General features: G+C 53.3%; 1 protein-coding gene across 1 annotated transcript; it reads right to left on the minus strand.

The window, feature by feature from the left end:
* Positions 1–26,845, minus strand: TBCCD1 (TBCC domain containing 1). The gene is made up of 7 exons (XM_066577289.1): positions 26,355–26,845; positions 22,146–22,295; positions 18,671–19,037; positions 16,722–16,908; positions 6,515–7,009; positions 5,136–5,284; positions 1–257 (listed from the first exon to the last, which is right to left on the minus strand). Exons 1-6 carry the CDS (start codon positions 26,688–26,690, stop codon positions 5,155–5,157), a joined length of 1,665 nt encoding a protein of 554 aa, XP_066433386.1. The 5' UTR covers positions 26,691–26,845; the 3' UTR covers positions 1–257; positions 5,136–5,154.
* Positions 26,846–27,972: the final 1,127 nt, after the last annotated feature.

A 27,972-nucleotide genomic window follows, 5' to 3' on the forward strand; every position in this document is an offset into this window, starting at 1 on the left:
CTCATTAGAAAACCTTATTTTAATGACTTTATAAAGTGCCGTGTGCAATCATCCGCTATCAATTCATACAAAGGCTTTGCTTTAACAGTAAATTTATGAAATGGAGAACAGCAACGAATCTTAAGGTAAATGCGGTCCTTGTAAAAGTCCTAAGTCCACCCGGAATACAAATATACAGAACATTCTAACTCCAGTGTTTGGTAGATCTTCTCTTGTCCATCTTTGAGGGTGAAGACTTTACAACACGGGGAACAAGTCTGTAAGGAACAGAAATACATTGTCCAGTAACTAGTGAGCGATTACCACATAACGCTACATTCCGCTACCAGAGGCCCTGGGACGCACCTAGCGGGACAACCGAGGGCCCTGGGACGCACCTAGCGGGGCTACATGTAGGCTGAACCCATCTGTACATTAGATCCAATGGTTGGGATATACACTGCATTGGGAGCAGCCGGCACGGGACAGCGGGTGATCAGTAGTACACTGCCCTGTGACAATGTGCTGACCTCTTCTCTGTGCAGCAGAAGGCAACATTCAGCAGTCATGGGTAAATATGTAACTCGAGTGACTGACGCTGCGAAAGAAGTCACACGGCAGAAGGTTGTCTGGAGTGACGATTCCCGTTTCCTGCTGCCGGGTACACATCTGGTGTAAACAGCAGGAAGCCGTGTCTCATGGCGTACTGTTGGGGTTCAGTAGGCCATTTGTGGCTGTCATGGTCTGCAGAGCATTTTCCTTGACTTGGCCCAGAACCGTTGGTCGGCATACCACAATCCTTGAATGGTAAACACTACGGAGACCCTTAAGCTGACCATTTTCACCCATATCTTCAAGAAGTCTTCCCTGACCACAGGACAACACTCCTTGTCATCGAGCTCCGATCACTAGAGAGTGGCTGTAGGAACAAGGCAATGAACTCTCCAGCCTGCTTGGGTCTCCAAACTCACCGGACTGTAACCCCCATTGAAAGTGGTCCATGGAGTGGTTTCTCTGACTACGGTTGTCTGCACACATTTAAACCCCTTAATTTTAAAGAGGTTTTCCAGGCAGAGTCGGCAGTCAGTGCTGGGATACACCGGGGTCGGAGTGGAAGCCGCTGCTCTGACCTGTGTAGTGGGAAGTGCTGGTCGCTGCAGGTAGGGGTTCTCATTGAGAGCAATAGGAGCTGCACCTGCAATTACAAGCACCGGCCACTACACTGGTCAGAGCAGCGGCTTCCACTCCAACCCCGGCGTATCCAGGCAAGGACTGGCGGCGCTGCCTGGGAGACCCTTTAATGTGATTGTGATGAGTTTTTGAAAGAAAACCTATTGCATCGCTGCACTTGTGACGTTCTAATAGTAAGAGATAAATTACATAAACATAAAGCTCGTGATTACAGACGCCAGCGATGGGATATTATTACTCTAATAGGGGACAGGCTCCTTTAAAAAGAAAACACGCCGCAGTCTTTGTATCTCGCGACCGCACTGGGCGAAATATCGCACATATAACGCAGACCAACTGCCAATAGTCGCGGAGCGCGGTAAGGGCTTCCTGTTTGTTCCGAGTTACATTTGTAAATTATTTATACGGCGGTCACCGTGCAGGATAAAATATCTTCCTGGTCCGGGTTCTTACGAAAGCGGTAATACCTAATATGGGCTTTTTTTCTTTTTTTTTTACTGTTCTGGTATTTATTTAAAAATGCTTTTTTTTGTGGGGAAAAATGTTTTTTTTTTAAATTAAACTTTATTAACCTTTTTTAATACTCTGTTTTTAGTCCATGTAGTGGACTTGAAGATGTGATAGTTCAGGCATATGCCACAATACTACTAAGCCTAAGACAGCAGCCTGTTAGATTCTACGGGAGGCGGGGTCCAATAGGCCGAGTTAAGGCCCATTTGGACACAATAATTACTGCTAAAAATCTGCTCAAAAGCCATCTTTTGAGCAATATTAGTTTGTCTAAATGGGCCCATCTTTCAGTTTTCTGCCAAACAACTGTCTTCAGTCCAGCAGAACAGCTGATAAGACGGACCGCACGCTGTGTTCTGCCCGCCAAGAGCTGATTACAGCTGATAACATTCTATCAGCTATCAGCTCCTCTGGCTGAACAAAGGGAATGCGATCATCTTTGCAGTGTAAATGGGGCTTTAGATGGCAAACACAGATGTCTGTCAGGCTACCGTCTGACATGTGAACCCATTGTTTTTTTGCAATCGCACTGCAGGGTGCTGATGAATGACAGAAGGAGCCCCCTTTCCTCTGCCATCTGCTTACATGCTGCAGTTACTATTGGGGCATGTAAGGGGTTAAACTGCCAGGATCTGAGGTTTCTCTGCTACTGATGGTTACAGCAGGAGTCCGGCTGTCAGTAATCAGCCAAGCTGCCAACTTAAAAAGATGGATGCGCAGGTTTAACCCCTTGAGTGGCGGGTTTCCTACCACCCTGTCATGCCCACCAGGGCAGGTTTTTTAAAATGGTCTAATCATTGAATTTCAACTAGTTTTGCAGTTGCGTCTCAAGAGCCATAACTTTTTCATTTTTCCATTGACATGGCCATATGAGGGCTTGTTTTTTGCGGGACAAGTGGTGATTTTTTAAACAGGAGGGAGGAAAAAAAGAAATGGGGAAAAAAGAAAAAAAGGGGCCATGTCATTAAGGGGTTAAATGTATTAACGTCCTTCTCTGGTTCATTATGACGCACGGATACCACATGTGTGATTGTATTTTTGATTTTTTACAAAGTAAAGGGAGACAAGTGTTTTTATAATTTTTAAAAAAAAATTTTTTGTCCCTTTAGGGGACTTCCACAGGGACCCATCAGGACCCCTGATCACATTCCAGGGGTCCGATGGTGACAGCCCTTTACATGCTGCAGTGACAACCCTTTACATGCTGCAGTCACATAGACTGCAGCATGTAAAGGGTTAACACAGCAGAGATCGGAGGTTTTCTCTGATCTCTGCTGTAAGAGCTGGTACCTAGCTGTCCTCTGATAGCCAAGCACCAAGCTCTCCCTGCCACAGAGACCATCGGCTTGCTTCTGACAAGCCGATGGTCTTTATGGCAACCTGTAAACAAAGCAGGAGATTGCCGGCATATCGGCAATATCTTCTGCTGGTTTTTCAAAGCCCTTGCTTTGTTCTCTGTGGGTCTGTGCAGGCAGAGCACACTGTCACAGCTTGTGGCATTGTGCTCTGCAGCTCCCATAGTGATACAGAGCCCGGAAATCTTCCGGGCTATGTCGCTATGAGCAGTGGAGCTCGTCCCGGAAAATTTCCGGGCGTGCCACTCAAGGGGTTAAAGGTCATTAGTGACAGCCCTAAAAAAGCTTACTGGCCATCACTAAGGGCCTAAATTATAGAATAGCTTATCCTTAGGCCTATTTCAGACGGGCAACAGTGATGTAGCTGCTACAAAATTGTGGCGATATCACAGCCTTGTTCTTGCAATTTTGTAGCGTCAGCGATGCTTTTGTTTTTTTTAAGAATAGTCTCGCATTGCCGCCGCAATAAAATTGCATGATTTTTTTATCGCGAAAGTCAATAGGAGTTTTTAAAGGGGTTGTCCCGCGGCAGCAAGTGGGTCTATACACTTCTGTATGGCCATATTAATGCACTTTGTAATGTACATTGTGCATTAATTATGAGCCATACAGAAGTTATTCACTTACCTGCTCCGTTGCTGGCGTCCTCGTCTCCATGGTGCCGACTAATTTTCGCCCTCCGATGGCCAAATTAGCCACGCTTGCGCAGTCCGGGTCTTCTGCTTTCTTCTATGGAGCCTTTCGTGCAGGATGCCGGCTCCGTGTAGCTCCGCCCCGCCACGTGCCGATTCCAGCCAATCAGGAGGCTGGAATCGGCAATGGACCGCACAGAAGAGCTGCGGTCCACGGAAGAAGAGGATCCCGGCGGCCATCTTCACCAGTAAGTATAGAAGTCACCGGAGCGCGGGGATTAAGGTAAGCGCTCCGGTAAGCTTTCTGTACGTCCCTGCATCGGGGTTGTCTCGCGCCGAACGGGGGGGGGGGGGGGGGGGGGAGATAACATGGGAGATAACATAGCACCCCCCAGAAAGACGGCTCACAACATCGCAGCAGTGAAAACAATCGTTGGGAAGCATGCGCTTCGCCAGAAAATCACGTGATTTTGTAGCCCGTGTGAAAACAGTCTTAGGCTGGATTCACACGGGGGAATCGGTGGTTTTACATTCGCCTGCCGGTGACGTAAAAAAACCACATGAACAGGCATACAAATCTAATGATTGTGTGCCCGTTCAGACAGCCCTGGCCCGGCACATATATACCGAGTCTGCAATGTCTTTAGGCAGGGGGAGACAGTTTAGCTCAGCTAAGCTGTCTCCCCCCTTCCCTTCCCGTCTCTCGGCAAGGGGAGGGGCAGGACAGGAGCTAGTGTACTAAGCAGCAATTGGAGGGGGGCAGAGCTTAGCTCCACCCCCATCCCGCCTCCTCCCATTGCAAGCAGCAGGCAAGGGGCGGAGAGGAGCAAGGAAGGGGGTGTGAGTTTAGCAGTCACAATGCTAAACTCCCTCCCACGTTCTCTTCTCCAGCCGCGGTCATAGGCTCCCATAGGAGTCTATGCAATTGCCACCGGCATAAAAGCGCCCGGCTGAAGTGCATCATCTTGACAGGCCAGGTGCTTTTGTGCCATGGAAACACGCCCATGTGCACCAATGCATTGTAAACCAATGCAGAGGGGCAGCGTATATCAGCCGAGTGTGAAAACCTGGCTAATATACGCCCGTGTAAATCCAGTCTTATATACAGAGACGGAGTAGAATGACATATAAAGACATATATTGTCCTTTAACCCTTTCCAATCCACTGTCTGACGTCTAAAGACATTCTGATTAAAGGCTGTACAGCTTCCGATGTTGGAAGACGTCCGCCTGGGTATTCTTACTGTATATTACTGAACGCTCTGTTGTCAGGGGCCTCTCTAGCATGTCCAATACCTCAGTACTGGCTCTAGCCAGCAGGTGGCGCCATTGTATAATCGCAGAAAGAGAAAACCCCCTAGGGAACCCTGAATCCAAAATTGGATTGCAGAGGGTTACATATTTTTTTTCTATGTTTAACTTCAAAGATCACAAACAGTATAAATATATTTCAATTTGAGCAACTTACAAGTGACGATCTGCATCCGCTATCCGGCGACTTGTTTAGTTCCGTCACTGGGGAGGACCAGGCTGTCCAGCTGATGGCGGTTCCCAGTCTTAACCAGCCATTCATTGAATTTCTTTTCAACAAGTGCCTGGAAATGCTTCTGCTGCTCCCTGCGAAGAGAAAGGCACAAACACAGAACATGAGGCCTCACCCCATTACATGGGGCACGGGCTCCTCCGACCATGGGTGAAGCGAGTGGGGTGCCGTAACACCCGGTGAGGAGGTTGGTAAACTGGCATGGGTTTCCCATCTCAGCCATGAAGAGGAGCCCCTGTGGGGGTGGGGGGAGGAGTTGTATTTTTCATTACCATTTAAGGTACAGCATAATGGAACCACTTTGGTAAGGGGGGGGTTTTACGTTGCTCACAGGGCAGTAAGGATCGGGGTCTGCAGGTTTACAGCGATACCAGATCTGTGTTTTTGTGCAGTAGTCATACTGGAGGTCAAAGGGTTTTATGTCCTTTTAGTCCCCACAGGCGGCCTGAACTGGCGATCACTTGATCGCTCCTGCAGTGTAATATAATGCCCCCCATGATGAGATTGCAAGGTGCTGTACAGTTGCTATAGCAGCCTGGGGCCTTTTAAAGGCCCCCCCCAGGGCTACCATGGCTGGTTGCCATTGGCTGATAGACTGCGGTATAAGGTTCATGTCTCCTACAGGCCAAAAAAAAGTAAAAGCACAAGTTTAAAAAGTTTTATTAAATAAACGGCAGTAAAGGTTCACCCCCCCCCCCTCATATTTATAATAAATAATCAAACAAAAAAATCCCAGAACACCTTTAGGTTCGCTGCGTCCGGAAACGTCCGTTCCATCAGACACCTTTTAGGGATTTTACTGCCCTAATTTTTCAGATTCAGCTACCAAAACTATTTTTGTCGTGTTTTTTTAATATCTTTTTTTCACAGATTTGTTTTTGTTTCAGTTTTAGGGGTAAAAAAACAAAAATAAAAACAATTATTTTTTTTTATTTAAAAGTTGCGCAATTTTAAAATGATTTTTAAGCAAAAATAAAAGTACAGGAATGGGTTCCTCTTATTGTTTTAATATATAATTTGCATATGGTAGCGGTTGGCAGTGGGTGCAATATTACACCCGGCAGTCACATGATCACCAAATCGGCTAGCACGTTTTCTCTCTCATCCAGTGCTATGCAGCCTGCCATCTTCACTGCTTCTGCCTTCTTCTCCGGATCAGTCAGCACCTGACCCGCTCCTGGTACATGACAGCTACGGCGATGGATCAATGAAAGTTATGATATTTTTGAGAATGGGTAGGAAAAACCAAAAATGGAAAGAAAAAAAAAATAATAATAATGACACAAAAAGACAATTGTACCTACCGGGTTAATTTAGCTTCCTTGACTGTCTTCTGCCACATCTGCACTTTCTGTTGTCTTTGATCCATGGATTTCTGGAAGGCGGGTGGAAGCCCTCCCGGGGTCTCCGTTGTGTCCCCCTCCATTTCAAATGGAACAACAAATGAGTAGAACTCCTGCGGTGACATGAGCCTCCATTCCTGGTTGTCGTTCTCCGTACTCAGCAGCTGCGGTTTGTCCCAGTAATTGGGCAAAGTGGCCAAACCAGTCTGCCCCATGTGATCTTCTAACATGGAATAATGGGTGTGAAAGGGGGCGAATACAACTCCCTGATTCCCGGACAGTAACAGGGGCCGCGTGGGAGTAAGGCTATGGAAGGTACAGCCCGTCGTGGACAGAAGCGACAGGCGCTGACACACGCCCATCACTTTTACGTGGTCGCACATTTGCACATGAAGGACAGTTTGCACCGGTCCCAGAATGATTGTGCTATTTCTACATTTTTCAATGGTGACACACCTAGAAATAAGAGATTGGGAGAGAATAACTGGCTGCCCGACCTCAGAATATCTATATACTGCTAGATTATGGAGACAAGAAGCAGCATGAATCAAGAATTCACGTAACAACTATATAACACGACTACTAAACTCATCTACAAACAGACCAAACTGAAGATTAAAAGGGGTTGTCCCTCTTCTAGCCGTTTTTTAAGCAGGAAGCAAACAGCTCCATACACTGTACAGTGGCCCGGATTGGTACTGCAGGCTAAGACTTACTGAAGTAAATGGGACTCAGCCTGCAGTACCAATCCAAGGCACTGTAAAATGTACGGAGCTGATGGCTTCATGCAGCAAAACAGCGAGAAGCGGGACAACCACTTTGATCAAGACTTATACCAGAATACAGTAAGTGAAGAGCATCAGACTTTTAAGTACCAACTTACAAATATACCATAAAATAGTAATGGAGAAAGGTCTTCCATGGGAAAATATTGCACCACTTCAGGATTGACCTATTTTGGGCCTTAGATGGGTTGTCTTGCTGCAGGAAACAGACAGCTCTATACATTGCGCAGTGGTCCTAGTTGGTACTGCAGACAGTCTTACTGAAATGAATGAGACTTGGCCTGCAGTACCAACCACGGCCACTGCACCACGAACAGAGCTGTCTGCTTCTTGGAGCAAAATAGCTGGAAGTGAGACAAAACCAATTATAGCATTAGAATGATCACCTTCCTGTCACATAGCTCTTTATAAAGAGAGTTGAAGAATCAATGTTTAACCGCTTAATGACACTAATTAATTTTGGCACATAAGGACACACTGATTATTCGGCGATTTTCAACTCCACTTTTCAAAAGCGGAAACCTTAATTTTCAACTTGGCCATAATGTGGTTGTTTTTTGCGTGAAGTTGTAGTTTTAATTGGTACCATTTTTGTGTAAATATAATATATGGTAAAACTTAATTGTTTTTGTTTACAGCATTAATCATGCAGCATTAATGACCTGATACATTTCCTCTGCGGGCGGCATGATGATTACGACAATGCCAAAAACTTCTCTTAAGTTTTTCCACTTTTGCACAAGAACATTTTATTTTGCATTGTTGCATTCAAAGTCTCTTCCAGTTTTTTTTATTTTTCCATGGACGGAGCTCCGTGTAGGTTTGTTTTTGCGTGACGAGCTTTTATTGTACCATTTTGGGGTAGATACGGCTTTTTGACAACCCTTATTGCTTTCTTTGGAAGGTAAAATTAACAAAAATAAGCAATTGCCTCTTCTAACACACAATTTATCACCCCACAGTAATCACAGGCCACGGTGGCCCAGACATCAGGCCTGCAGTTACATAGAGGGCTGATGATGTCACAGAGGGAGGGCGCTCCACCACACGAGCTCCGCAACCTGTCCGACCTGCCGTTACAAAGGAGGCGAGGGACCGCTGTAGTCCTCTGCCAAGATTAACGAGTGACACCAGGAAAGGGAACTTTTAACCTGATGGGATGGTCAGAATGTCTGATTCAATGAGGATGGGTCTCCATTCCTTGCTAAGAGTAGAATTTGGTTAGGGTCTGCAGTGAAGCGGCCCCCAGGGGACCATCTGTATACATGAGGTCATCTGTCCTAGGATTTTCTTCTCCTTGCTTATTGCCAAGTCTCTTTTCCTTGTGAAGGTAGTTCGAGGCTGAATATTATCCTTTTCCATAGTATCAGGAAGAAATCCGTATCCAGATTCTGAGTCGAGGAGGACCCCCAAAAATACTCTCTGGGTTCCTTGGACAAGGTTAAGTTTCTGAAAATTAACCGTCCAGCCTTAGTTTGTGGAGGAGGTTCATTATTTGGATTAGGTGTATACCCATAGTTTCTGGAGTACTCAGCACTACTGGGAAGTCACTGAGACGAGGAACAACATTAATTCCCAATTCTCTTAGATGGGCTACCAGCTCCACTAGCACCTTGGCAAATACTCTAGGAGCAGTGGAAATACCAAAGGGTAGGCAGATAAACTGAAAGTGGGGGATTTCTGAACCCAATCTGACTGCTAACCTAAGGTACTTTTGGTATATTGGGTCTATGGAATGTAGTAGTACGCATCCTTTAAGTCAATTAGCGGAATGTTGATTTAATAGTTTGCATTTTGCATCTGCAAGAAGCTGTATTTATTAGGAGACTTTACTTAATTATAATTATAAAAGGAACCAATAGGCTTGTTCATTAGGAATAATGGGGAATAGAAACCCCATCCCAGCTCTTCCTTGGGTACCGAAATAACCACCCCCATGGAAAACAGGATCTGGACACCAACCTCCCATCTAACCTGTAGTAGTGGGGATAGAACTGGAGTCGTTTACACCTCTTTCCCCCCAGAGAGTTTCAAATTCTACTTTGTATCCTGAATATGTTTGTTACTTGTCTCTAGCGATCCTGGGATCCCAAGTCATTGTCTGGATTCTGGTTTTGGGCTGACGAGGGAGTTTCTACCCTTTCCTCATTTTGGATAGAACCATCTCCCCAATTTACCTTTTACGGTTTCTTAAGTTGAAAGGAAAGGATCTTTAAAAATGGTCCGTCCTCCAGAAAGACTTTCTACCTGCAGCTTCCTCCAGAATGTTGCAGAGCTCAGGGCTGAACACATTCACCTTGAAAGGAGATCAAACATTTTATTCTTAGTGATTGTATCTCCAGAACCTGATTCTATCCACAGTCCCCACCAAGCAGAGTTGCCTAGAACAGAGTTTTTTAGACCTGAACCATACAGTCTCAGCAGAAGTATCTGCCAGGAACCAGGTGGCCATCTTGATTAATGACAAACAATTAGGTTTTCTCTTGGGGTTTTCTGGTTCAGGTGGTAGTCTAACTTATTAAGCCATATGAACATGGATGGAACAACAGAGGTAGCGGCAACATTTGTCTCGAGAGTGTAGAATGTCACCTCCCAAGATTTCTTAATATGGAAACAATTTTCTTATCTATGGGCTCTCTGAGTTGTGAGGAGTCTTCAAATGGCTGGGAGGTTTTCTTAACAACCTTTGCCACCTGTACCAGGAGGAAAAAAAAAAGTCCATCTTTAAACCCTTGGGAGATAGACGGTCTTTTCTCTGCCTGACTGCACTCGTCCATAATCAGCTGCTTTAATGCTTCATTTACAGGAAACACTATTCTACGATGGGATCTAAGACCCCCGGACATCTCGTCCTGAATGGACCTAGGTTGCTGAACCTCTTCCACTCTCATGGTGTCTTTCGTCACTTTCAGGAGTTCCTCTATGTCACTCGAGGAGAAATACTATTTGTTGTCCTCATGAATAATCAGAAGCCCCTCTTTGTCGGTTAGCTCCTTATCAGACGGGTCTTGAGGAGTCCTCAGAGTCCGAACAAGGAGGTTCTAGCACACGGGGTCTTTTGGTTGGTCTGGAGGGACAGAGGAGTAGTGGAAAGGCTTGAGATGGAGGCCTCTACTTCTTCTCGGACCATGCTTCTAATATCATTCAGCATGGTAGCCTGTTCATCTTTTACTCTTCTAGCAGTACACTCCACACAGTTGCTTTTTATAGTTTTCTTCACGTGTTTTTTTGGCACATGAAGTTTCTTTTTTTTTTTTAGTTTTGCTCTTGATATTAAGTCCGGACCTTTGAGTTTCTTTGTCACCCTAAAAAGACAAGAAACCCATTCACTGCTATACCAACAAATACAATATAGCCATTTGCCCAGGACGACCAGTCACAGATTGCTGGGTTTCTGCATCACCTTCATGGCCATACACGGCATTTATTGAGGCAAGTTAATAAAAAAAATAGATTATACCTACCCGATAATCGGGTTTCCAGTAGTCTCCACGACCGCACCAATTGAGATTGCCTCCTCCTGATAGGACAGGAACACACAGAGGTTAAAAGCTCCCCCCCTTCCCCACTTTCCTCAGTGGATTCTAACGAATTGCCGGGGTAGGAGCTCAACTTCAATTTTTTCCTCTAACCGGGTTTTTTTTTAAAATTATTATTATTATTAAAAAATTATATTATATTCTATAGTTTCTTTTCTATCAATTTAGGGGGGGGAAGGTACGGGTGCTGTCGTGGAGACTACTGGAAACCCGATTATCGGGTAGGTATAATCTATTTTTTCCCCAGTCGTCTCCACGACAGCACCAATTGAGATGTACGAACTAAAGTTTATTAGGGTGGGATTGCTGCCGAGAGGACTTTGCGGCCGAAGGCCATGTCCTCGTCCTGCTGCACTTTTACCCTACAGTGTTTAGTGAACGTGTGGGGCTTCTTCCAGACTGCGGCTTTGAATATCTGCTTGACCGAAGCTGAGCTGTGTTCGGCCCATGAGGATGCTACTGCCCTTGTAGAATGGGCTTTAAGAGCTAAGGGGATTTCCTTCCCGAGGGCCTTATAGGTCTCTATGATGGCTAGGCGGATCCACCTGGCTATGGAGCTTTTCGCTGCTTTACTCCCTTTATTTGGGCCACTGAACTGGACGAACAGGTTGCCGTCCCGCTTCCAGTGGCTTGTCGCCTCTATGTAGCCTAGGACTGCTCTCCTAACGTCCAGGCAGCTTAGGGTTTTTTCTTCCTCGTTTTTAGGTTTACTAAAAAATGAGGGGATTATTATGTCTTGGGACCTATGAAAATGTGATACTACTTTTGGCATAAACGCCGGGTCCGTTTTAAATACTAATTTGGTGTCCGAGATTTTCAGGAACGGGTGGCGACTGAACAAGGCCTGCAGCTCGCTAACCCGTCTTGCGGAGGTGATGGCTACTAAGAAAATGGTCTTGATGGTAAGCATTTTTATGGGTAGTGCTTCGATCGGCTCGAATGGTACCATTGTCATGGCCCTTAGAGCCCAATTAAGGTTCCAGTCTGGAAAAAGATTTATGGGCCTAGGCCGTAATCTAGTTGCTGCTGCTAGGAACCTGTTGACCCATCTGTTGTCTGCGAACTTTGTGTCACATATGGCGCTAAGGGCTGCGACCTGGACCTTCAGGGTGCTTGGAGAGAGGCCCATCTCTAGGCCCTCCTGCAAGAACTCTAAAATTAGAGGGATGTCCGGGATAGAATCCCCGCGATCCCTTCCCTGTCTCCATGAGGAAAACCTTCTCCAAACTTTCTGGTAGATAAGGTGGGTCGTCTTTTTTCTGCTGGACATTAATGTTTCTACTACTCTCTCTGAGAATCCCTTCTCTTTTAGTGAGGATTCCTCAAGAGCCATGCTGTTAAGTGGAGCTTGTCTAGGCTCGGATGGTTCAGTGGCCCCTGCGATAGAAGATCTGTCCAGGTAGGGAAGATGACTGGGTCCTGGACGCTCAATGTTGCTAGAAGAGCGAACCAGCTTCTCTTGGGCCAGAAGGGGGTCACCAGGATTAGTGTGCATACCTGGGTTCTGAAATGTTGTAAGACCCTGGGGATCAACGGTATAGGAGGAAAGGCGTACGCCAGCCCCTCTCCCCAGTCTTGGCCTAGAGTCGTCTACTGCTGTCGGACGATCTCCTGGCCAGAGGGAGAAGAAGTTGCTTACTTTGGCATTTTCCCTGGTTGCGAACAGGTCCAATTGTGGGGTCCCCCACTGGTTGGTCAGGATTCTGAATGCTTCCAGGGAGAGAGACCATTCTCCTGGGTCTATTTGCCTCCTGCTGAGAGTCTGCTTTTTGGTTTAGCGTCCCCTTCAAGTGGGTTGCCGTGATCGAGAGGATCCGGCCCTCTGCCCAGTGGAAAATTTTCTGTGCGATGTTTTGCGGGGCGGGAGATCTTGTGCCCCCTTGGTGTCGTATAACTGGTTCCCCACATGCGCTCCCCATCCCCAGGCGCTTGCGTCCGTTGTGATGTGAGTGGCTGGGTTTTGTAGCCAATGAACCCCTCTCCGCAGGTTCTCTGGGAATGTCCACCAACGCAGGGATGTTTTCACCGCGCTTGGGATGTACATTCTTGTCCCTAGAGAGGACTGCCTTTTGTCCCACGTGGATAGGACTGAGGCTTGCAGGGCTCTGGTGTGAGCCTGGGCCCATGCCACTCCTGGAATGCATGACGTCAAGCTTCCCAGGAGAGACATTGCTTCCCGAATTGTGCATAATCGTCTCCGTAGAAAGGTTTTGACTAGCCGTCGGATGTTTTGTATTTTCTCCTCGGGTAGGCAGGAGCATTGCGATTCTGAGTTGAGCGTTATACCCAGAAACGTTTTCTGCTTGTCGGGATCTAGGCTGGATTTTTCCCAGTTTATGATCGATCCTAAGGATTGGAGAAGTTCTAGCACTATCCTCAGGTGTTTCGTTAGGAGTTCTCTGGACTCTGCTATTATTAAAATATCGTCCAGGTGGGGTACTATTAGGACCGACTTCTTCCTCAGGTAGGCGGCTACCTCTGCCATAATTTTGGTGAAGATTATGGGTGCTGAGGAGATCCCGAAGGGCAGGCATCTGAATTGATGGTGCTCTATTCCTTTGCCCACATCCACTGCGAACCTTAGGTATTTCTGGGACCCCTTGTGGATCGGTACGTGGAAATAAGCATCCTTTAAATCGATGGATGCCATGTAGGCTCCTTTGGGAATCAACTTTATTGTTGAGGAGATGGACTCTATCTTGAATTTTCTGTATCTGATGCAGGTGTTCAGAGGTTTCAGGTTCACTATCATCCGCTGTTTCCCACAGGGTTTGCTTACTAGGAAGAGCCTGGAATAATGGCCCTGGGTTTCCTCGTTTTGCAGTACGGGGGATATTCCGTTTAGTTGTTGCAGGTCCCGAATGCTTTGCCTTAGTAGGTGTAACTGTTGTTTGGAGCCTCCCGTGATAACGAATTTTCTTCTGGGGAGGGACACCAGTTCTATCCGGTATCCCTGCTGTAAGATCTTTGGGATCCATGAGCCTTCGCAAATCGTGGCCCATTGATCCACAAAGCTCCCCAGCCTTGCCCCTACGGGGATGGCGTCAGGGTCTCTGCTTTGGCTCCCCCTGGTGGGGGTTAAAGAAGATATTCCTTCCTCTGCCCCCCTTAGGGTAACTCCAACGTCCCGTCTTGCCCTTGCCTCGGTAGGTCTCGGGCTGTTGCCTTGGGGCCCGAAAGAAGGTCCTCCCTCTCTGTGGCTTTTCTTCCGGGAATCCCCTTCTTTTTGTCGGCCGCCTTCTCTAGAATCTTGTCAAGGTCCGGTCCGAACAAAAACTGGCCCTAGAACGGGAGGGCGCATAGCTTATTTTTTGAGGCTAGGTCGCCTGACCACGATTTCAGCCATAACACTCTTCTGGCTGAGTTAGACCGGGCTGTAGCTTTCGCCGAGAGTTTGATAGTTTCGGCCGCGGCGTCCGCTAGGAAATTTGCCATACGCAGGACCGGAAGGGAATTTAGGATCTGTTCCCTCGGCGTCTTATTGGTTCTCTGGGCTCCTCCATTTTTAGAGTAGTCCTGACTCACTTAATCAATTTCGTTAAGTCGTCTTGATGGAATAAGTATCTTTTGTAGTCCTCCTCATCTGAGGACTCCTCGGCCGCCTGTTCCTCTTGCTCCGACCCGATAGAACTCTCGGAGTCGGAAGGCTCGTCAGGAACATACGCCCTTTTCTGGCGTTTCGCTGGCGGCGCCAGCTGTGACGTTAGGGCTGATCTAACCTCCTTTTTCACCAGCTTCCTAATGTCCTCCATGAATCCCCCCGATTCCTCTTTGACTAGCCTAGCTACGCATGCCTTGCATAGAAGCCTCTGGTACGTAGCTGGCAGTCTTATCCCGCATTCCACGCATTTTCGCAGTTTTGTTCTGGGGGGGGATGTCTTTTTTATCCCCCTGACAAAAAAGCATTTTTGCGGGTAAATATGCAATTTTCCATACACAATACACTGGATATTTGCATTGTATTTTTTGCCGCACTGGCTACTTACGGCTGCTGAGGCTGAGGTTTCAGCTGTCTCTGGGGCTGGAGCACTCATTGCTATACCGGTGCTGCAGACACCCTGCGACCTGTAGTGCTGGTCTGTTCTGGCTTCTCTCAGGTTCCTATCTTTTTCAATTTTCGCGCTCCTGCGCTAAGCCCCGCCCCCTCCGCTCCTGATGCAGACGCGATGCCTGGAGCGCCGCGCTGTAACTCTGCAGGGAGGACGAGGGGGACTGAGGGTCCCGCTTTGTACCCCCCATGGGGCGCCGCGGGAGGAACCTGGCCCGGGGGTTACCACCCCATGTGGTGTCCCGGGAGTCATCTGGCTTGGAAGGGAGGACAGGCTGACCCACTGCCCTCCGATCCGCCTGTAAGTAATCCTGGCTGGCTTCTCCACCAGCCCCTCTCAGAGATCCTGCCTCCTGGCAGGACAGGAAGACACTGAGGAAAGTGGGGAAAGGGGGCAGCTTTTAACCTCTGTGTGTTCCTGTCCTATCAGGAGGAGGCAATCTCAATTGGTGCTGTCGTGGAGACGACTGGGGAAATAAAGAAATAGAACACTCAGTTGTGGAGGAGCAGTGGCACCAACTTCCTAAGTAATAGGGGATTTAAATATGGCAGCTTGGTGGGGTTGAAAGCTACATCCCAGATCCTCAAGGATATCCACATGGCGTGCCTCTATTCACTGGGGCATACGCCAGAGCATGCTCAGCAGCGAATGTCGGAGGGTATGTTTGCCGATATTTGGGCACGGTGATTCACTTCTTCCGATCTCTTCACCACTGGATTCTGGTGTGGAAGCAGGAGAGGGACCTGCAGGAGGTTTAGCCTGTGCGGCCCGGAGAACAAGATGAGCCTAAGTCCCCGTTCAAGCCTAGTCCACCTTATCCACAAACAGAACTCCTATACTAGTGTCCGCTGTAGGGACATGAAGAACACTGGAGGTGCTTTTAATCCCTCCTTCTTCCTGGCCCTATAGGGGTCAGAGGGCAACTACCATGTGGAAAGTGGGTTCTCTAAGCAGATGTATATACTTCCAGTGCGGAGCTTGGTTTAGTTGGCAAAAAAATGCAGACAGGTTCCCTTTAATGGGGTATATCAGTTTTTCTCTTTTTCTAGACCTACACTCCCAATGTGGTAACTGCATATAAGGGGACTCAGCAATGTGTATACCATTTCTACAAACCTTTGCGGACAGGTCGCGGATTCCGCGTCATCAAAGGAAAATCTGTACTGTGCATGTCTGATGGCGAGCCGCGCGGGCGATACACAGCGCAGATAATGATGACAACTGACAGGTACGCGGGGTCACCGGCGAGGCACAGGGTCAGATTCGGCTGCAGGATCCCACCCAGTTGCGTGCAGCCGGACGGAATGTATTTTTTTCCTCAATAGTAACTTAGAACCAGGGGATGAAATAGAGGATTCTGCAGAAAGGGCAAGAGGCAAATGTGGGGGCATCGGGGCACCTCAATATTTGTCATCCATCCATCAGTACAAAAAAAACACCATAATAACTATAGGAATTTGGTCTCCCCGTAATCGTACCGACTCCTAGAACAAAACGCATGTCATTTTACTGCACTGTGAACGCTGCACAAACTGAACTCCCCAAGAAATAGCGAAATTCAATTCTTTTTTTCTGACCACTTAAATTTTTATTTTTACGTTTTTTGGTACATTATAAGGCATATTAAATCACAGTATTAACGAGTACAACCTGTCCCCCCAGACACGAGCCTTCAGACAGCCATGTCAATAGAGAAAAAAAAAAGTTCTGGCTTTTGGAAGGCGGGGGAATGAACATGCAGGGGTTAATCAAGAAATACAGTGATTTCCAGAGGAGCCGCGCAGCGGGTACCTACCTTAAGGGAGATAGTAGGTAGATAAAAGACTCGTTGCAGTGGGAAATTTTCACACGCGCCCCCACCAGAGTTTCAGAGCTTTTAGCCAAGGTCTGCCGGTGTATGTGACTCATGAGCACCATGTGATTGTCACGCGGAACTTTACAGACATTGCAAACGATTTTCGCTTTTCTGTTTGGGCCGTCAACTGCACAAAATAACGATATGAAATCATTAGAAAGTGAACAGAGGTATGGGAGGCACAAAGCGTTCTCATGTAACCGGTGATGGGGCGAACACAAACCGTCCTCCAGGAGAAATAGTTAGATAAGCCATAGCATTAAAACTAATTGGGTACCTGAACAGCTGCATTCATAGCCATCCTGGGTTCGACACCTTGATGTAAAAAGCCCCCATCACATGCGCCTACAAGACTTTTTTGTTTTACATGTAAAACTCACTCTGCCCCCACCCTTCTCCAAATGGGAACCATTGGAAAAAAAGGAGGGGGGGGGGGGGGGGTTGGTACTTCTGGTTTGCCGTAGGGCTCAAGGCAGATAGCATGGGAGAGTTGTGAATTCTGGAGATGTAGGGCGGTAAGCTTGTCTTTTCTTTTATTAATGGGTCCCAATTACTTAAATGGGTCACATGTGGACCATAAGCCGGCACTATGACACTGCCCGCTGCACCGGCTGGACATGCATCTGTCTTCTCTAAAAACTCCCTTATACTCTGCCACGCGGTATGCAAAATGACCCACCTACACACACAGAGGGGGCCACCTGACTCCAAAGTCCGTGTTCATGCCCTGTAGAGCTCGGCCACCTTCACCGCTGACGTCCGCTCAAGTCGTGGTGAAAACCTACATTACGGCTGTCCCAGGTGGAGCTGACAGTCCATGCTGGGACAGAGCGCCACACAGCGCAAGCACAGAAATCCACCGCTGCTGTCGCTGACATTAGCGGTGAAGGGGAGGCGGCAGAGCTGTACAGGGGCGTGACACTGACTGTTAGAACCATCCAGGTGATTGGCTGAAGGACATTTGGTCTCACGGCGCCCATTACATGTCCGGCCTCTGACACCCACCGTCCCCTCCACTTACAATGATGTCATTCAATGAATGGCTGTGATTGGTTAATCAAGCGCCGCTTCCGATTGGCTGAGGTGGCGCTCGATGAACCAATCAGAGCAGTCGCTTGCTGGAAGCGGGGTATTCAAGCCCCGCTACCAGGGAGAAATGCTCTGTCGGCGTGCAGGACGACACAGAAGCCTACAGCGGGCCGTAGGGGCAAGACTATATATAAGACAGTGTCTTATTTTTGGGGAAACATGGTATTAAAAAAAAAGGAAACAAAAAAAAACAACACATATTTGGTATCACCATTTACCTAAAAGTACAAGCGATTTAACTATCACAATATTTAACCAATCAGGTGCTGATAACGGCACCGAAACATCTGCGTTGCTGCTGCACAGAGCCCAGACAGCAGCAATGTAAATTTACCATCAGCGGGCACTAAGGGGTTGTACCAAAATACGCTTCACACCTATCCGGAGGATAGATGATACAAGTCTGATATGTGTAGGCCTCATCACCGAGACCCCCAGCAGTGAGGAGGGGATGAACGGAGCAGTGGATGTGCTGCGACACACCGTTAATATTCAATGGGACTGACGAAGATGGCTGAGGCTTGTACTTGGCTACTACCGTCAGACCATTGACATGAATAGAGAGGCGAGTGCAGCGACCCCACTATGAGAAGGTTAGGCTGCGGGTGGCTCCCACCATTCAGACTTGTGCCATCGATGGGTGATAAGGTGGATTCTGATATAATTCCTCTAACGCAGGCAGGTAAGATGAACGATCCGCTCCCCTCAACGCTGCGAGATACCAGACTCTTCAGAGATGGTCCCGTGGCGGGACTGTGCCTACCCGCAGACAACAGGAGAGTATACAGCAGTTGTCTTACTTTGTTGGGCCCACGAGAGCTTCCTCCCAGACCGGATACACGCAGACATCCCAAACGGATTGACGGTGAAGCATTCCTTTATCCAGGCCTGCAGCTTCTTAAGGGAGAAGGATTCGCTGGTCTTTGAGTAGCCGCTGACTGTCTGCAACGGGGGCCAAAGGGCCAAATCAGTAAAAGAGTGGACCGTTCTGTGCTTGTCCAGCGTCCCTTCAAGAAGAAAGCCGAGAGCGTGAGCGGCTTCAAGGGACAGCAGACTGCCCTGAGCAGAGTGGGAGGAGCGGGTGAGCTGCTCGGGGTCCAGGAGGAGCTCCAGGAGGTACGGGATGTGGTTCTGCAGGAAGGCGTGGTGGCCATAGTCGTCCCAGTTCTGGCAGATACAACCAAACACACTTACGTTACATCGCAGGAAGCGCCAAACAACCAGCCGCGCATGGAAAAATCATGTTCCCACAATGCAGAACCGTCCCAGAATTACCCAGATTTGACTTTTTTTTAAGGAGAATTCAAGTGGAAAACTGCTGTGAATTCCCCATTGGCCGCTCTCAGATGAGCAGATCTCTATTGTGGAATCCACGGACAATCTGCATTCTAGCCCCGGGGGTGCAGAGCGGAGCGGCATTAGAGCCCCGGGGATGTAGAGCGGAGCGGCATTAGAGCCCCGGGGGTGCAGAGCGGAGCGGCATTAGAGCCCCGGGGGTGCAGAGCGGAGCGGCATTAGAGCCCCGGGGGTGCAGAGCGGAGCGGCATTAGAGCCCCGGGGGTGCAGAGCGGAGCGGCATTAGAGCCCCGGGGGTGCAGAGCGGAGCGGCATTAGAGCCCCGGGGGTGCAGAGCGGAGCGGCATTAGAGCCCCGGGGGTGCAGAGCGGAGCGGCATTAGAGCCCCGGGGGTGCAGAGCGGAGCGGCATTAGAGCCCCGGGGGTGCAGAGCGGAGCGGCATTAGAGCCCCGGGGGTGCAGAGCGGAGCGGCATTAGAGCCCCGGGGGTGCAGAGCGGAGCGGCATTAGAGCCCCGGGGGTGCAGAGCGGAGCGGCATTAGAGCCCCGGGGGTGCAGAGCGGAGCGGCATTAGAGCCCCGGGGGTGCAGAGCGGAGCGGCATTAGAGCCCCGGGGGTGCAGAGCGGAGCGGCATTAGAGCCCCGGGGGTGCAGAGCGGAGCGGCATTAGAGCCCCGGGGGTGCAGAGCGGAGCGGCATTAGAGCCCCGGGGGTGCAGAGCGGAGCGGCATTAGAGCCCCGGGGGTGCAGAGCGGAGCGGCATTAGAGCCCCGGGGGTGCAGAGCGGAGCGGCATTAGAGCCCCGGGGGTGCAGAGCGGAGCGGCATTAGAGCCCCGGGGGTGCAGAGCGGAGCGGCATTAGAGCCCCGGGGGTGCAGAGCGGAGCGGCATTAGAGCCCCGGGGGTGCAGAGCGGAGCGGCATTAGAGCCCCGGGGGTGCAGAGCGGAGCGGCATTAGAGCCCCGGGGGTGCAGAGCGGAGCGGCATTAGAGCCCCGGGGGTGCAGAGCGGAGCGGCATTAGAGCCCCGGGGGTGCAGAGCGGAGCGGCATTAGAGCCCCGGGGGTGCAGAGCGGAGCGGCATTAGAGCCCCGGGGGTGCAGAGCGGAGCGGCATTAGAGCCCCGGGGGTGCAGAGCGGAGCGGCATTAGAGCCCCGGGGGTGCAGAGCGGAGCGGCATTAGAGCCCCGGGGGTGCAGAGCGGAGCGGCATTAGAGCCCCGGGGATGCAGAGCGGAGCGGCATTAGAGCCCCGGGGATGCAGAGCGGAGCGGCATTAGAGCCCCGGGGATGCAGAGCGGAGCGGCATTAGAGCCCCGGGGATGCAGAGCGGAGCGGCATTAGAGCCCCGGGGATGCAGAGCGGAGCGGCATTAGAGCCCCGGGGATGCAGAGCGGAGCGGCATTAGAGCCCCGGGGATGCAGAGCGGAGCGGCATTAGAGCCCCGGGGATGTAGAGCGGAGCGGCATTAGAGCCCCGGGGATGTAGAGCGGAGCGGCATTAGAGCCCCGGGGATGTAGAGCGGAGCGGCATTAGAGCCCCGGGGATGTAGAGCGGAGCGGCATTAGAGCCCCGGGGATGCAGAGCGGAGCGGCATTAGAGCCCCAGGGATGCAGAGCGGAGCGACATTAGAGCCCCGGGGATGCAGAGCGGAGCGACATTAGAGCCCCGGGGATGCAGAGCGGAGCGACATTAGAGCCCCGGGGATGCAGAGCGGAGCGACATTAGAGCCCCGGGGATGCAGAGCGGAGCGACATTAGAGCCCCGGGGATGCAGAGCGGAGCGGCATTAGAGCCCCGGGGATGCAGAGCGGAGCGGCATTAGAGCCCCGGGGTATATTGGAGGGCAGTGATATCAGGGGATGCAGTTTAATACTGGGATACATACATAGCAGGGATACTGTATAATATTGGGGTACATAGCGGGGCATTGGTATCGAGGTTACAATAAAATACTGGGGTACATAAATACAGGGTGCCTAATAGTGGGGTATATATAGTACAGGGGCAACACTATCAGGGGTGAACTATAATACTAGGATACATAGTATGGGGTGATTAATATGGGGGTCCATGCATTATTAGGGGTGCTGTAATACATGTGGGTATATATATATGAGAGAGTGCAGTATAATGCTGGGGTACACATTCTAGGGACACTTATATTTGGGGGTGCAGTATAGTACTTGTTACACATATTACATGGCGCATGGTATAATACAAGGGGCATATACACATCAAAGGCTACGTTATAACCCAGTGGCGTACATGTGTACCCAAATGCCCTCCTCCCCTCCTGGTTCTCCACGCACCCGCAGTTCCTGTCATCCCCTCCCTGGCCACCAGGCTGCGCTCTATTCTCTCAGGGGAGTAGAGGCTTCCTGCTTACGGTAAGTAAGGCCACCTTCACCATGATTGGCTCCAACTTACCACAGCACTGACCTATAAAGAGCGAGGAGCGGCAGTGGAGGGCCCCCGCTGGGGGCGGAGCCACGGAAGTGCTGCAAGAACAGAACCACGGGGACCAGATTAATTCTAGTAATCCCCCGGCCCGTTCTTCAGGTTCCATGCCCACCATGACCACCTAGCAGATAACGACCCGCTGTGCCACACAATGGTTTGTCTTTAGGCCACCTGAGGAGCGCTGCCTTCACCCCTTCATCCACCAGTTGGGGTGCGGGCTTGGTGTGGTGAAGTGGGAAAGGCGATGGTGATCTATCTGTACGGTGCCGCCGCCACTGAGCACACAACAGGGCAGCAGACATAGTGGTCTGAGTGGTCCAACCCTAACAACAGGCAGTGGCGGCCGCGGCTCAGACCGACTCGTCTGTCACTAAGCTTTAGTGCATATTATTACTTTTTTCTCTAAGCACAAAGTGCTGTAAAAGGTTGTGTGTGCGCCCCCCGCAGGCTGAGAGCGGAGCCACCGCTGTGTGAGAAGTCACTGCCCGTCTCAGACATGTAAATAATACTGGTTTGTACCTTATTGTGGTGGTTGGACTGCCCGCTGAGGTCGGCGGTCGCGGCTCGGGGACTCGGCCATTCATCATCAGTCAGAGACGTGCGGAGAGAGACCTTATTAATCTGCTGTATGTAGAGGAAGAGGAGGAACTGCAGCGTGTTCACCGAGAGCTGCGGAGAGAGGAAGCAGCGGCACGCGCGGGTCAGGGAGAGGAAGCAGCGGCACGCGCGGGTCAGGGAGAGGAAGCAGCGGCACGCGCGGGTCAGGGAGAGGAAGCAGCGGCACGCGCGGGTCAGGGAGAGGAAGCAGCGGCACGCGCGGGTCAGGGAGAGGAAGCAGCGGCACGCGCGGGTCAGGGAGAGGAAGCAGCGGCACGCGCGGGTCAGGGAGAGGAAGCAGCGGCACGCGCGGGTCAGGGAGAGGAAGCAGCGGCACGCGCGGGTCACTGCTGTGTCTACAGAACAAGCGGCTAATCATGTCTAACGGGCCCCCGACTCCTCCGCCGCCACAGACGAGCCCCCGACTCCTCCGCCGCTGCAGCGACGCCACCGACCAGCCACCCCCGACTCCTCCCCAGCTGCAGCATCGCCACCGACCAGCCGCCCCCGACTCCTTGCCCGCTGCAGCGCCGCCACCGACCAGCCGCCCCCGACTCCTCCCCCGCTGCAGCGCCGCCACCGACCAGCCGCCCCCGACTCCTCCCCCGCTGCAGCGCCGCCACCGACCAGCCACCCCCGACTCCTCCCCAGCTGCAGCATCGCCACCGACCAGCCGCCCCCGACTCCTCCCCAGCTGCAGCATCGCCACCGACCAGCCGCCCCCGACTCCTCGCCCGCTGCAGCGCCGCCACCGACCAGCCGCCCCCGACTCCTCCCCCGCTGCAGCGCCGCCACCGACCAGCCGCCCCCGACTCCTCCTCTACTGCACCCCTCACAAAGAGCAGCCGATGGCACAAATATCCTGAGGTCACCGCACCAGTCGCCACCACTTCCTACTGTGCCTGCTGCAGACATCAGACATGGGTCGCAGTGAGATCTCGCAACGCCCATGGACAGGCAGCCTTATACCGGATGACAGTCTACCGACCAATGATTGCTTACCCAGGAGGGATCAGTGCTCAGTGATTGGAGGAGAAGCAGACCAGACAACACCCTGGCCACCATCCACAGTGAGACGGCCATCATTCAGAGATGAACACTAGTCTCTGGGAACAGACCAGCCTTGTTTTAATTTTTATGCCTGCAGAAACTGAACACCGTTATCTCCATACTCTGCCCCCTCACCTTGTCCTTCATCCCCTTCGCGGGCCCTCCCCTCACTTTTTCCTTCACCGTCTTCTCCGAGAGGGCTCCCCCCCCCCCCCCCCCGCGCAATCGTGCGGCTCTTCCCCCTCCTCTGTGGTCCCTCCCCTCACTTTGTCCTTCACCCTCTCCCCCGCGGGCCTCCCCTCCCCCATCGCGCGGCTCTACCCCCCCTCCTCCGCGGGCCTCCCCTCCCCCATCGCGCGGCTCTACCCCCCCTCCTCCGCGGGCCTCCCCTCCCCCATCGCGCGGCTCTACCCCCCCCTCCTCCGCGGGCCTCCCCTCCCCCATCGCGCGGCTCTACCCCCCCCCTCCTCCGCGGGCCTCCCCTCCCCCATCGCGCGGCTCTACCCCCCCCCCCCCCCCCCCCCCCTCCTCCTCCGCGGGCCTCCCCTCCCCCATCGCGCGGCTCTACCCCCCCCCCCCCCCCCCCTCCTCCTCCGCGGGCCTCCCCATCGCGCGGCTCTACCCCCTCCTCCGCGGGCCTCCCCATCGCGCGGCTCTACCCCCCTCCTCCGCGGGCCTCCCCATCGCGCGGCTCTACCCCCCTCCTCCGCGGGCCTCCCCATCGCGCGGCTCTACCCCCCTCCTCCGCGGGCCTCCCCATCGCGCGGCTCTACCCCCCTCCTCCGCGGGCCTCCCCATCGCGCGGCTCTACCCCCCTCCTCCGCGGGCCTCCCCATCGCGCGGCTCTACCCCCCTCCTCCGCGGGCCTCCCCATCGCGCGGCTCTACCCCCCTCCTCCGCGGGCCTCCCCATCGCGCGGCTCTACCCCCCTCCTCCGCGGGCCTCCCCATCGCGCGGCTCTACCCCCCTCCTCCGCGGGCCTCCCCATCGCGCGGCTCTACCCCCCTCCTCCGCGGGCCTCCCCATCGCGCGGCTCTACCCCCCTCCTCCGCGGGCCTCCCCATCGCGCGGCTCTACCCCCCTCCTCCGCGGGCCTCCCCATCGCGCGGCTCTACCCCCCTCCTCCGCGGGCCTCCCCATCGCGCGGCTCTACCCCCCTCCTCCGCGGGCCTCCCCATCGCGCGGCTCTACCCCCCTCCTCCGCGGGCCTCCCCATCGCGCGGCTCTACCCCCCTCCTCCGCGGGCCTCCCCATCGCGCGGCTCTACCCCCCTCCTCCGCGGGCCTCCCCATCGCGCGGCTCTACCCCCCTCCTCCGCGGGCCTCCCCATCGCGCGGCTCTACCCCCCTCCTCCGCGGGCCTCCCCATCGCGCGGCTCTACCCCCCTCCTCCGCGGGCCTCCCCATCGCGCGGCTCTACCCCCCTCCTCCGCGGGCCTCCCCATCGCGCGGCTCTACCCCCCTCCTCCGCGGGCCTCCCCATCGCGCGGCTCTACCCCCCTCCTCCGCGGGCCTCCCCATCGCGCGGCTCTACCCCCCTCCTCCGCGGGCCTCCCCATCGCGCGGCTCTACCCCCCTCCTCCGCGGGCCTCCCCATCGCGCGGCTCTACCCCCCTCCTCCGCGGGCCTCCCCATCGCGCGGCTCTACCCCCCTCCTCCGCGGGCCTCCCCATCGCGCGGCTCTACCCCCCTCCTCCGCGGGCCTCCCCATCGCGCGGCTCTACCCCCCTCCTCCGCGGGCCTCCCCATCGCGCGGCTCTACCCCCCTCCTCCGCGGGCCTCCCCATCGCGCGGCTCTACCCCCCTCCTCCGCGGGCCTCCCCATCGCGCGGCTCTACCCCCCTCCTCCGCGGGCCTCCCCATCGCGCGGCTCTACCCCCCTCCTCCGCGGGCCTCCCCATCGCGCGGCTCTACCCCCCTCCTCCGCGGGCCTCCCCATCGCGCGGCTCTACCCCCCTCCTCCGCGGGCCTCCCCATCGCGCGGCTCTACCCCCCTCCTCCGCGGGCCTCCCCATCGCGCGGCTCTACCCCCCTCCTCCGCGGGCCTCCCCATCGCGCGGCTCTACCCCCCTCCTCCGCGGGCCTCCCCATCGCGCGGCTCTACCCCCCTCCTCCGCGGGCCTCCCCATCGCGCGGCTCTACCCCCCTCCTCCGCGGGCCTCCCCATCGCGCGGCTCTACCCCCCTCCTCCGCGGGCCTCCCCATCGCGCGGCTCTACCCCCCTCCTCCGCGGGCCTCCCCATCGCGCGGCTCTACCCCCCTCCTCCGCGGGCCTCCCCATCGCGCGGCTCTACCCCCCTCCTCCGCGGGCCTCCCCATCGCGCGGCTCTACCCCCCTCCTCCGCGGGCCTCCCCATCGCGCGGCTCTACCCCCCTCCTCCGCGGGCCTCCCCATCGCGCGGCTCTACCCCCCTCCTCCGCGGGCCTCCCCATCGCGCGGCTCTACCCCCTCCTCCGCGGGCCTCCCCATCGCGCGGCTCTACCCCCCCTCCTCCGCGGGCCTCCCCATCGCGCGGCTCTACCCCCCCTCCTCCGCGGGCCTCCCCATCGCGCGGCTCTACCCCCCCTCCTCCGCGGGCCTCCCCATCGCGCGGCTCTACCCCCCTCCTCCGCGGGCCTCCCCATCGCGCGGCTCTACCCCCTCCTCCGCGGGCCTCCCCATCGCGCGGCTCTACCCCCCTCCTCCGCGGGCCTCCCCATCGCGCGGCTCTACCCCCTCCTCCGCGGGCCTCCCCATCGCGCGGCTCTACCCCCCCTCCTCCGCGGGCCTCCCCATCGCGCGGCTCTACCCCCCCTCCTCCGCGGGCCTCCCCATCGCGCGGCTCTACCCCCTCCTCCGCGGGCCTCCCCATCGCGCGGCTCTACCCCCTCCTCCGCGGGCCTCCCCCCCCCCCCCAATCGCGCGGCTCTACCCCCTCCTCCGCGGGCCTCCCCCCCCCAATCGCGCGGCTCTACCCCCTCCTCCGCGGGCCTCCCCCCCCCCCAATCGCGCGGCTCTACCCCCTCCTCCGCGGGCCTCCCCTCCCCTCCATCGCGCAGCTCTACCCCCTCCTCCGCGGGTCGCGCGCCTATTTCCCCTCACCTCGCTCTTCAGCTCCTCGTACTCGTCTGCGCAGGTGCAGCTGGACACAGACTCCGCCCACTGCAGGCTCCTCTGGGCACTCCGCTCGGTCAGACTGTGGAACGCCTCATAGTACCACCAGGCGGCGTCCTCCGGCAGCTGCAGCTTCCCGCAGGCGATGTGCCGCCACATTCCCCAGCCGAGGCGCGGGAAGCAGCCCTCCGCCGAGCGGCTCCGCACGTACGTGGCCATCTTCCGCAGGTAGTGCAGGTTAAACTTCGCCGGCGGAGGGAACTGCAGCGCCCCTATAAGGAACGGGTCGGTCCGGGCCCACAGCTGCACCCTGTACCCATCCATGGCCGGACACACGCGGCGCCTTCTACCGGGGCTGCCGGCCGCTAACGGGTCCTTCCCCAACGGCTGCCGTCAAAACGGCGGATGGACAAGCCGCTTCCCGCCGCACCTCCAGTCACCGCGGCAGGACCTGCGTGACGTCACCGCCATGTGACCGGTCATGTGATGGAGAAGGCGGAGCTACAGGATGTGAGGCCAAGATGTGCGATAGAGCGGAGCTGAGCCTGTCATCAGGGCGCATATAGGCCGCTCAGCTACATGCAGGCTCCTCGGTAAGTCGGGCCGCTGTGGGAGCGTGCTGCGCGATCAGGAGTGGTCAGAGCATCGCAGGTTCGGTCCCCATGGGAACTAAAGAGAAAATGTAAAAAAAAAAGATTTAATATTAAAAATCAAGAAAAAAACCCTTTTCACATATTTTATAATAAAAAAACAAAAATAGGATCTATGGTGTCGCTGTGGTGGTCCGATCTATCAGAGGAACATCACAGAAAGAAACCGCACCAGAAGAAAAAAACCACCAAGTCAAGAAAAAAATGTCATAAAAGTCATTCCGGAGTCATATGTGCCCCAAAGGGGTACCAAGAGAAACTACGAGACACAAAGAATACCCCGCCGGACTGTTACACAATGACAGAACATATATATCAGGATGTGTTAACCCCTTCATGACACGGCCTATTTTGGGCTTAAGGACGCAACAATTTTTGGCGGATTTTCTTCTCCGTTTATCAAAAGTCATAACTTTTTTATTTTTCCGTCGACGCGGCCGTATGAGGGCTTGTTTTTTGCGTGGCGAACTGTAGTTTTTATCGGTGCCCCTCTTGGGTACATAGACTATATTGTAAAACTTTTTTTTTTTTTTAATGATAGGGAGAGAAAATGCATCAATTCTGCCATAGATTTTTTTTTTTTTTTTTTTTTACAGCGGTACTCATGCAGCATAAATGAGACATTCCATTTTTTCTGCGGGTCGGTACGGTTACAACGATACCAAAATTCTTACATTTTTTTTAGGTTTTCCCACTTTTCTGCAAAAAAAACCCTTTTCTGGGTAATTTTTTTTTTTTTCTAAATTGCTGCATTCAAAGTCCTGTAACTTTTTTATTTTTTGATGCACGGCGCTCTATGAGGGCTTATTTTTTGCGAGACGAGCTGTAGATTTTATTGGTACCATTTTGGGGTACATACAGCTTTTTTGATCACTTTTATAGCGTTTTTAGTGAGGCAAAATGCTAAGAATTAGCATTTTGCCTCAGTTTTTTAGTGTTTTTTTTTAGCGTTTTTT

This window comes from Eleutherodactylus coqui, chromosome 8 (genome assembly GCF_035609145.1).
Source record: "Eleutherodactylus coqui strain aEleCoq1 chromosome 8, aEleCoq1.hap1, whole genome shotgun sequence".
NCBI lineage: Eukaryota > Metazoa > Chordata > Amphibia > Anura > Eleutherodactylidae > Eleutherodactylus > Eleutherodactylus coqui.